Source organism: Cotesia glomerata, linkage group LG1 (assembly GCF_020080835.1).
Source record: "Cotesia glomerata isolate CgM1 linkage group LG1, MPM_Cglom_v2.3, whole genome shotgun sequence".
Lineage (NCBI taxonomy): Eukaryota > Metazoa > Arthropoda > Insecta > Hymenoptera > Braconidae > Cotesia > Cotesia glomerata.
The window spans coordinates 5,525,492-5,536,894 of NC_058158.1; the positions used below are offsets into that span (position 1 = coordinate 5,525,492).

Below are 11,403 nucleotides of genomic sequence, written 5' to 3' on the forward strand. Positions count from 1 at the left end.
TTATTTAATATTAAAATTTTTTATCATCTAAAAATTATTTTAAAAAAGTATTTTTAAAATTCTCTACATAACACTAAATTTTCAAAAATAAAATTTTTAAAAAATTCCATATGTAGAAAATTTGAAAAATAATGCATGTAATTTTTTATAATATTTTTTAAATTCTAATTTAATTAATGAATTTCTGTCATTTAGTTTCATTTAGTCATAAAATTTTTACTTACCTTTTTATTTGGGCTTGATCCTTTAGTTACCAAATAAATATACCTGAGCCCTAAATTCGATCATTTTTCCTGGCTTCTGTAAATTAAAATAATAAGAATGATTTAATAATTTATTTTATCAAAAATTTATTTAAATATTCCACTTTAACATATTTATTTCTTATTTTCTATACTTAATTATTTTTTACATGATTTCTTATCTCATATAATGTTGAGTTCTAAAATATAAATTACATAATCATAATTTATTAAATAAATAACAATGAAAAATTATTTTACATTATTCGACTGAAGTAAATTGGAACAATAACAGTATTTTTTATGACTAATATCAGAAATACAGTCAGCAACATGTTTATAATAATTTATTCTACTTATTTCATGTTCTGACACTTGAAAGTTTTTATTTTCATCCAAATCCATGGTAACTTCATACACCGCATTGCCAGGCGTAACTTCAATTTGATAGAAAAATTTTCTAATACCCGTATTATTATTTTTCAAACGGATCTCATCAAATCGATTAATTTTTTTGAGCTCCAATTTGGCACATAATCTTCCGTCCTCATCTTCGTAGTCTTTGACAATTTCTTCGACATACGATAAGAAATTTTGGGCACCCTTTATTGCCATTTTACTTTCAGATGAATGTGAAGTGAACTCTGAACAAGCACACCAGTGAGGCAACACTCCTACGTCCTCACAGCCTCTTTCGTACGGAACAAATTTGAAAAGACTTTGGCAGGTAGAACAATCAGATTTGTAACTTGATTTGCCTCCCGCGCGTTCCAAAATATCTCTGAGTGTTTCGTGCAAGTCGTAGGGAGAAGTCAATCGACGCTCGTTTATTTTTAACGCCTGAATAATGTCCAAAGTGTTGTACTTGTAATTATTGTTCAAATTCTTGAAAGTTTCTGGAACTCGGAGATACACAAAAGGCAGCCTCTCTTCGTACCAACCGACAGAAGTGTTTCTGATTCCGCCCCAATGCATTCCTTGGTCACTGAAAAGAATTACCAGAGTGTTGTTGAAGACACCGTGTTGTTCCAAAGACTCCAACTTTTCCAGCAGATGCGAGTCCAGCGACGATGCTGCGTTGATGTCACTATGAGTCACTGAATTGCTCCAGAAAAAACCAAAATACGGTTTGCCTAAAAATGTTACTGCAAAATCTAATGCGTAATTTAAAATTCTTTCGAAGGATAATTCTGGTCCGGTGCAATATTTATTATTTTTTTTATTTTTTTGTTTCAAAAACTTTTCTGTCGCAACGATGTAAGGTCGAGGATAGTAATCTGTTGGAGGATCAACGAATCCTGTTTGTTCAAAATTAAACGTGTAAGAGTTACCCATATCTTCTCCAAAAGCTGTAACATAACCAGCTTGTTTGAAATCCTTCCAGATGAATGGGAAATCGTCCAGGTAACGCTGCCTTTCTGATTTATAGAATATACTACTGGACGAAGCATTGAGACCCGATAAAACGGCCATTATGTTTGAAGAAGAACTCTCGCCAATTTTGTTATAACCTTCCAGAGAAGTCCATCCTGTATTTTTTAGAAATTTTTCTGTTTTTGGAAAACTGCGGATGAAATTCAAGCGCGACAAACTTTCAATCCCCAACATGAGGACGCTTATTTTTTTGTTCTCATTTTTATCATTGAGAGTGTCATCTCCAAAACGGCTTTTAAATTCGGTAGAATTTAATACAACATGAATATTTTGATAATCAGCCGTGAATATCTTTTTATTTAAGTTTTCGAATGGTCGACAAACTACTTTGACTAATTCTACACCCGCTGGTATCTGGACCTGATCCTTGAAATCTTGACACTCTGATACGCTGATGAAGAAATTAAATTATTAAATTAGTTAAATTTAATTAAAAAATAAATAGTATATTTCTTATAAGAATGTCTCAGATTACATGTAATTGTTGACCGAGGCGAAGCCGAGATCGACAAACATGTGATCTGAGGCTTTCTTATTTCCTGCCCGTGGTGAGAATACTATTTTTCTCCTCGACGCAGGCGGAAAGCGGCATTTTCACTTAGCGCAGCGGGCGGAAAATTGACGCTTTCCGCCCGGAGGGGAGAAAAAATTATTTAATATAATTATTTTAATACTAACTTGAATTCGATGTTATTATTAACTGTAGATTTTTTTACTTTGATTGGGGCAATTGAAGACCAACAACAATTTATCAAATCATTGTAATATTCATTGGCTATTTCTTCATTAATAACGATACTGAAATTTCCATCAATACCTCGGCTAATTGAAGTGAGCAGTAAATTAGTCGATGCGCATGATTCAAATTCTCGCGGCTCAATATATTTTTTAATACTTTCATCCCAAGGATTTTGATCTAATAGACGACATTTTGAGTTTGATACAATATATTTATTTTCATTTATTTTTTCTTCTTTATCTTCTTTTTTTAATTTAATTATATTTTTATCTTCAAAATCATTAAATTCACTTTTATTTTCTCCTTTATCTTTTTTGAATATTTTGTCTTCTTTTTTCTTCTGAATTTTTTTTTGATCTTCAAAATCATTAAATTCACTTTTATTTCCTCCTTCTTTCTTCTTTTTTAATATTTTTTCTTTTACAAAATCACTAAATTTGATTTTATTTATTTCTTTTTTTTTAAATATATTTTTGACTTTATTATCATTAGACTTACTTTCATCTTCACTTCCTCCTCTTTGATATTCGTCTTTTTCTTCTACTCTTTCAACGCTGTTATTACTTACTCTAACACCATAAAACTTTCCAAAAATCCCTTTCTCTCGAAAATTATTACTCTTAACTTCAACTTCCACTCCTTCAAAAAGTCTATCATTGCTCACACTATTAAATTCCGTGTCAAAATCGCTATTTATAACAAAAAGTTTAAAATAAACAAAAAATACAAGGTAAAAACATAAAACTAACAAACTAATTGACTTAAAATTTTTCTTATAATAATAAAACACGACTCTTAAAATATTCACCATTTTGCTACCTTCCATATGGAACACCACTTGTTTAATAAAGCCTCAATCATTTCGGGAATTAAATGACAACTTATTCCTCCATCCAAGCATCGTTATCGGATTAAAACAATTGAAAATTCCAACAAAAAGATAACAATGTTTACATGTATAAAATTATAAAGTATAAATATTTGGGGATTGCTAATTATAAAAGGCTACAATTAAGAATTTAAAGTAAGCAGCAGAAAATTTATTTCTTCATTTACAATATTATTAATCAACATTTTAATAATAAAAATAATTAATACTGTGGATAAACTAAAATATTATTTTAAACATATGACAATTACTGCTTAAAAAAATTATATATTGTCACATACTTTATTGCTTTTAAATTTATATATATATAATATGGATGTATATTTATATAATTTTTTTTCCTATAGTTTATCGGCACTGAGAATCTTGTATAAAGTATTCTTACAAATATACACAACTGTTATTGTTTTTAGATACAATTAATTGTTTTACATTAATAACTAATTTAATAATAACTAATTAATACAGTAACAATATTTTTTGTAGCCATTTTCTAAGCACTTAGAATCCTTGGCATACGAGTTAATACGACTGACTTCTTCTTCAGTCATTTTAGAATCACCATTTTTGTTAAATAATACCGTTGTTTCAAACATCCCGCCTCCTGGGCTCAGTTCAATCAAATAAAAATATTTTTCCGTGTCATCAGTCTCTAGTGTGCTGTTCGTATTGTTAAAATTAACAATCTGGTTGACCCTATGAATTTTTTTGACCTTTAATTTAGCACACATGCGCTTTCCTTTTTCATTCTTGTAATCCTTAATCACGCTTTCGATATACGAAAGAAAAGTTTTTGCGCCTTGCTGGGCGATTCTACTGTCTGGAGGCTGAGGATTGAAGGATGTACAAGTACACCAGTGAGGCGATACTCCGGCATCTTCGCATCCACGTTCATACGGTATAGGTTTGAAGAGGGTTTGGCATGTGGGACACCCAGAACTTGAATTAGATTTTCCTCCAGCACGAGCCAAAATGTCCCTCAGGGTCTCGTGCAAATCGAAGGGCGAAGTTAACCGGTGCTCGTTTATCTTCAGCGCCTGAATAATGTCCAAGTTTTCAAAATTTGTCGAGTTCTTCAATGAATCTGGAGCTCGGAGGTACATAAAAGGGAGCCTTTCTTCGTACCAACCAACAAAAGTGTTTCTGATTTCGCCCCAACGCATTCCGTGATCGCTGAGAAAAATCACCAGAGTGTTGTTGAAGACACCGTGTCGCTCTAGATACTCTAACTGGTCCAGCAGATGAGAGTCTAGCGACGAGGCTCCGTTCATGTCATTGTGAGTCACTGAATTGGTCCAAAAGAAGCCAAAGTATGGCCTGTCCAAAAATGTCACTGCGAAATCTAACGCGTAATTGAAAATTCTATCAACAGCCAATTCTGGTCCCGTGCAGTACTCGGAACCAAATTTGTGTTTGGCTTTCAAAAATTTTTCTGCAGCCACCACATAAGGCCGAAGGTAGTAGTCTGTTGGCGGATCGACAAATCCCGTCTTTAAATAATTGAAAGTACTGAGGGTGCTATCGTCTTCTCCGTAGGCTGTCACGTACCCGGCGCGTTGAAAGGCGTACCACAGAAACGGGCAGTTGTCCAAACCGTACGCTTCTCGAGGACGGCAATCCGCGTACGCAGAGGAGCTGTTCTTTCCGGTGAGCAGTGCCATCAAATTTGGAAACGTGTTGTCTCCCATTTTGTTGTAGCCTGTGAGGTGGGTCCATCCCGTTTCACGGAGGTATTTGCTCGTTTGAGGAAGACTTCTTAAGAAATTAAGTCTCGATACACTATCAATACCTAATACTAGAACGCTTATTTTATTATTATTGTTGTTTTGTTCGAAAAAATCCGTACGATTCACCAACTTTGCAGGGTTCACTATCGCATGAATATTTTCGTAAAGTATGTTTGATTTTTTGTTCTTTGGCTTATCTTTTGATCTACATGACACCATTACTGTTTCAATGTCATATGGTAATTGAACTCTGTCATCAAAATCAGCGCAATGCGATTTACTGCAATAAAAGTTATCTAATTAAGCATATCGTGTTGCAAGTACATAAATCAATCCAATAAAACTCTACATGACAATTCGTCTTAGGTTTTTTTTTTTTTTTTATAAGAATACAAAAGAAGTTATTTTGTACGCCATTTTGTTCGCATTTAAATATACTTAAAAATTTTTTGGAGTTACCAAAAAATTTCTAAGTAAAATAAAATTTTCAAAAACAAATACAATTGTATCACGGAAAAAAGAAAACACGAATAATTACAGTATAAAATGTAAAATTGGTTCCGTCGTAATCAAAACTAGAAAAATTACAGTTCGAAATATTATTTTTCTAAATTTAATTTTTGAATTTAATATTCAGAGCTTGCAATGTAAACATTACATTTTACAATGTAATTCTTATAAAATCTGTAATAATTACAATCTGAAACTGTAATTTTTCGAGTTTTCTTTTTTCCGTGTATATACTATAATTTTTTGAGTTTTTTTTTTTTCCGTGTAATGTAAGCTTTTTAAAAATATGAAACTTACTTGACTTGAGAATCCCAGAGCCCGGTAAGAGGCTTAGTAGGCTCAGTTCTGATAATCGCCGACCAACAACAAATAAATTTCTTGTAACTACTGGCGACTTTTGAGTCAATCACCAGAGTAAAGTTGCCGTCAGCTTCTTTGACAATCGAACTAAGCAACGGCTTTGACGAGCATGGTTCAAATTTTTTCTTTTTTACATATTTTGATATACTGCCGTCCATCGGGTTCTCCGACAGCATATGGCACTTGGGATTCCATACCAGATAACCATCCACTATTTCTGTATATTTAAAAGATTTTATTATTACAGTATTCGGCTGCCCAATTTCAAAACACAGTAACTAACATTTAGAAATTTTTTAAAATTTTTCTTATTAAAAAAAAGTTTGCTTGCCAAATTGATGAAAAATTTGATTTATGAATAGAAAATACTTGAATATAAATATTTTTAAGAAAAAATACTTGAAATTAAGGTCTAAAAGTTATAAAAAATGCAGCAATATTAAAAAAAAATTAGGTATAAAAATTTTGCAGTTACTGTGTTTTAAAATTGGCCAGCCGTATTGTCCTCACAAAAGGTCATTTTGATTTCATGATAATAGTATTCTTTAAGGAGGTCCTTTTGCCACCAATGTAAAATAAAAAATATTAGATTATGAGTAAATTTAATTTTTTTCTAATAGTTAAGGTCCTTATTTATCTTATAGTGAGGTTTAAATTATACTATACCGGACAAATTTTTGAAAAAATAAAATTTTTAAATGTTAGTATTTGTTCAGTCTTACGAGAAAATCAGACGTTTGCAGTATTTCTCGAATTATACTATCAGTCATGGATTAGATGAAGTAAAAAAAAACTAAAAATCAGATTTTCGAAATATTCAGGTTTCTTTTTTTGCAATAAAATATATCAGTTACCGAGATATTTATTGAGAAATTAGTATTTAAAAATCACAAAAAATTCTCAAGTTACCTACAATAAAATGGAGTCAAAAGATTTGGCAACGTTGCGTAGCGCGCGAGCTTCAGACCATTCAATAAATTCAAACTAAACTTTAACGCGCTTATGTTTTTCATGCATACTTATTAGTTAATTTATTGTTAACAAATTTTCATAATTCATAATTGAAAAATAAAACAATAATTAAAAAATACTAGCATTCCTGCCATGAGACATTAGAATGTTATGGTTTTGTGACTAAACATTTTTAATTAATTTATTTATTTACACTGACTGCAAAAAGTTAAACACGGTTAAGGTTATATTGTGCAAATAAAAATGTAAAAAACCGAAATAAAGCGTTGCCAAATCACGGACAGGTTACTAACAGCTGATTTACAACAGTCAAATTAATTTTTGTATTTAACTATTTTTTTTTTTAATTTTTAAAATTTCAACGATTAATGCCTCATATACTATTTATTTTTTAATTTTAGGAATTTTTATGGGTTTTGTATTTTAATTTATTGAAAATTTACTACTACAGTTGTTATGACTCAACTGGAGCGAAAGGACTTCCTTAAATGCAAATTAAACTCACCATACTCGGGATTGTAGAACTTTTCAGGAAAGTAATTTTCAAGAGGTGAATATTTACCAGAAATGTAATAAAGTGTTACGATAAGTAGACACGGAAGTAATAAAATAACTATTCCAGGTTTTTTTTTAAGGCACTCGATCGCACGTAAAAATTTCGCTTCCCTCATGTTACTATTTTTTTATGCTTAGTTCTTCATTTCGTGGACTTTTAAATTGGTTTTTTTTTTTAAACTCTCGTGAGTTTAAAGCTCTATTACCATAGGTGTTAAATATCATCAGTAATAAACGTGCTGTAACTCTTTGTGACTCGAGATCTTGACATCCGTCAGCATTTTTTTCTTTTTCGCTGACAAGCGTAACTGAATGATTCTTGTTCTATTGTCTTTTTAATTTCTTGTGAAATCTGAATAATAAAATTTAAACAATAGATTAAAATTATCTGTTAACAATCAATTTTACATATTCATTATTGACTAAAATAAATATGATAAAACATTTTCTATAATACTAATATATAAACTTATTTATTAATATAAATTTTAATAAACTCAAAAACAGTTTGAAAATTTTTTATCGTATATTTCTTTATCTATAAAATCTTATATAATAAGCTATACTTTAACACAGAAGATTTACGTTAGGTATACAGTTAGAAAGAAGTCGAAAATCATAGAGAATAAAATAGAAGAGTAGTTTTCATTCTAACTTTTTCTAATATATTCTATTATAAAAACTGAACACGCGCCTTAAGGAATTATTACCCTACAACGGTTCTCAACTTTCAGAAAAATTTCCTCCCGTATGCCCCAATGTAAAGCATTATAACTACAATATGAAGTAGTTGAGATGCAGTACACTTTTGCGCCTCTTCTCACATGCGCAGAAGTAGAAAAATAATCCAAGTCAAATAATAAATTTTTTTAACTTGGCTACGTTGCATTCTCGCTCAGAATCATTTGCCCCTTGAGACATGTGTTGTAGAAAAATTTAATGTTTTGAAATAATTTTGAGTTTACGTATAGTTGGAGACTGCAAATAATAAATAATGACTTCGCGGCTAAAGAATGGCAGATTTTACTTTAGCAAAAATTAAAAAAAAAATCTGAAAATACCAAAAAAAAAATCTTAAAAATTACAGTTATAAATATGGGGAAAAAAATCTATTAAACACAATTGTTAATGACTTGCAAGTGCATTTTCATAGCTGGAATATGATCTTAGAATTCAAAAATAACGAAATAACCATATTTTCGAATTTCAGACTGTCGTTCGATTGTATCGAATTTTTTAATCTTTAAATGACCTACACAGTGTTTAATAGATTTTTTTCTCTTATTTATAACTTTAATTTTCCCGATTTTTTTGGTTTTTGAGATTTTTTTGAATTTTAATCATACTCAATCTGAATCCAAAAAATTTTTTTATTCTGATAATTTCGATTTTCCATGATTTATTGTCATTTTTTTTAGTTTTTTGCTATTTGTTCAAATTTTGACGGCTCAACAGGCTAATTAACGTTCAAATTCAGATTCAGTGAATTGAAATATATAAAAATCATGCTTGATCTAGGTCCACAAATTTATTTTCGCAATTTTTTGCCTTATTTAGGGTTTTTTGGATTTTAGTCAAAATTTTGAGGGTGTACGGGCAATAATAATTAAATGAACTAAAAATTATTTCTTTTTACGCCAAATTTGGTTATAAGTATAATTTTTTCGAATTTTCGCGTGCTTTTTCAACATCGATGTCTACAATCGATGTTTCAATGTTTTTGTCAAAACATCGATGGTTCGATGGTGAAAAATTTCGAAAATCGATAGTCCGATATCGATTTTTTTTGCTAACATCGCCCATCCCTAACTACTGCTTTTACGTCTAAATCTTATGGGGAGAGCATGATTTAACGCTAATGGCGGCCACTGGAACTAAATTACTCCGTTTGATTTAACATACGAAAAGCATGAAAAATGAGGACAGCACCATCGTGCACTTAGCCAATACTCTTCCATTCTATTCGGCTATTCTCAAACCTCCCCACTCTTTAAGATATGTGAGACTTGCTACGCGAGCATTTCCCCTTCTTCATTCTGTACTTTCACTTACGGTTCCCCTCTCACGCGATACCCCTATTAGACCTCAAAACGTTCAGATTTAGCCTCCGTAAAGAAGTTTCACTTCAAAGATTTTTAAAAAAAAAAAATTATAGCAAGAAAAATTTAGGTAAAGAATTCCATATTTAGAAGCTCTAAAAAATTATAAATGCAATTTTTTAAAAATATAATTTTCAAGACCTACTTTATGATTCAAGAAAAATTTAAAAATTGTTAAATGTCTGCTAATTTCAATGTTATAAAATATTAAATTTAATAATACTGGATTTGTTACGGTACGAACTTTTTTTTCCCGCATTATTTTTTCAGACATTATTTGTCCGTCAAATAGTAATATACAACACTGAGTTAATGAAAATAAATATACTTTAATGAGATTAAGTAAACTAACACTGAATTTTCATGATAAAAGTATTATTTTATTAATATTTTCATACTTTTGCATTACCATGGTTATTTACATCATTAAATATTTTAACGCGTAACTGAATTAAATAGAAAATTCATAATACATCCAAATAATTATATATATCACTGATGAAAACGAAGAATAAAGAAAATGATTAAAAATTAAAAGACTAATAATTAAAAAATAAATCCAAAACTCGAGAAAAACAACTAACAGAAAACTACTTTGTGATGTTAAATGAAATATTTTTCATTTTTGTACTGAATCATAGTTTGACAATTATATTTATCATCATATCACATGATAATGTATATATATAGACCGGATACATATATCTTGTGGTGCATATATATTAACTTCAGCAGCAAATAAATTTTCAAGTCAATAGAATTTAAATAAATTTCTTATATAGTTGCGTGAAAAATAATTAAACTTTGTCAATAAATTAATTTTTATATTGAACTTAAAGTTTTGATAATAAATTTTGTTTTCCTCTCTAGTTTAATGGAATTAGAATGATAATTTGTTCGAGTACTTCAGCAAGTAAACGCGTGTGAATATACAACGGAAATTAACAATAAAAGAACCAATGCAAACTGGACCCAACTGGAGATAGAAATCCTTTAGAATCAATTCAAATTGAAATGTCACCTGCCCTACTAATCTACTTTTTTATTAGCAAATTTTATTACCAATGAAGCAATAAAAAACATGAATTAAATTTTTTTATCTAACTAATAATTTAAAAAGTATTTTTTCTTAAAATAAAATACTAATTAAAGTACTCGAAAAAATTATTAAATACAGTGAAGTAAACATAATAATTTTCTAGTCATAACACTGACTAATTTAGCGTATAAATATTTCAATCTCCAGATAATTGATAAATCAAAATAAATATTTATTTTTATTCTCACTAAAGAATTTATGTTATTTGATGTAAATTATAATTTCACTATTTAACATAAAAAAAATTATTTACTAATTAAAAAAATAAAAAATTAAAACTCACTCACATCATAAAATAGGGTCATTTCACAAAAACATTTATTTTTTAGTGACGATTGCCGATAATAATTATTTTGATAACAGTAAACGAATAAGCTTAAACTAATACGTAAAAATAAAACTATATTAGCACGTTTTCACGTTGACGTTTCGGTGGTTTCTGAGCAAGAGCAGAAGGTTTGTCCGTCAACACCAGCAGACTGAGTATTGACGGCAGTACTAGTACACGTTGGAACGCAGACGCGATTTCATGCAGAATGTACCACGTACTTTATACATAATGTCCTATATATATATTTATTTCATTGAGCTTGTTAAATACTTTAAATATAATTCACCTATACCAACATAATATCTCGGTTACATTACTAGCTTTATATTATTAGCTCAAGCTATTTTGTCATTGTATACCCTGTTTAAAATTTCCAATAGGATCCCATCAAAAGCGACAAAAGCCACTTAGAAACCCATAAATTTGATTGGTTTCTAAGTGGCTTT

General features: G+C 29.8%; 2 protein-coding genes across 3 annotated transcripts; both read right to left on the reverse strand.

The window, feature by feature from the left end:
- Positions 1-479: 479 nt before the first annotated feature.
- LOC123261294 lies at positions 480-2,766 on the reverse strand. The gene is made up of 3 exons (XM_044722876.1): positions 2,743-2,766; positions 2,355-2,664; positions 480-2,067 (listed from the first exon to the last, which is right to left on the reverse strand). Exon 3 carries the CDS (start codon positions 1,848-1,850, stop codon positions 495-497), a length of 1,356 nt encoding a protein of 451 aa, XP_044578811.1. The 5' UTR covers positions 1,851-2,067; positions 2,355-2,664; positions 2,743-2,766; the 3' UTR covers positions 480-494.
- Positions 2,767-3,599: 833 nt separating this feature from the next.
- On the reverse strand, positions 3,600-11,138 carry LOC123261261. 2 transcript variants are annotated; one of them, XM_044722830.1, is made up of 4 exons: positions 10,914-11,138; positions 7,379-7,780; positions 5,839-6,118; positions 3,600-5,311 (listed from the first exon to the last, which is right to left on the reverse strand). In XM_044722830.1, exons 2-4 carry the CDS (start codon positions 7,542-7,544, stop codon positions 3,760-3,762), a joined length of 1,998 nt encoding a protein of 665 aa, XP_044578765.1. In that variant the 5' UTR covers positions 7,545-7,780; positions 10,914-11,138; the 3' UTR covers positions 3,600-3,759. The 2 variants fall into 2 exon arrangements, with proteins under 2 accessions (XP_044578765.1, XP_044578773.1); XM_044722838.1 differs by having other exon boundaries at positions 10,910-11,138.
- Between the last annotated feature and the right edge of the window lie 265 nt (positions 11,139-11,403).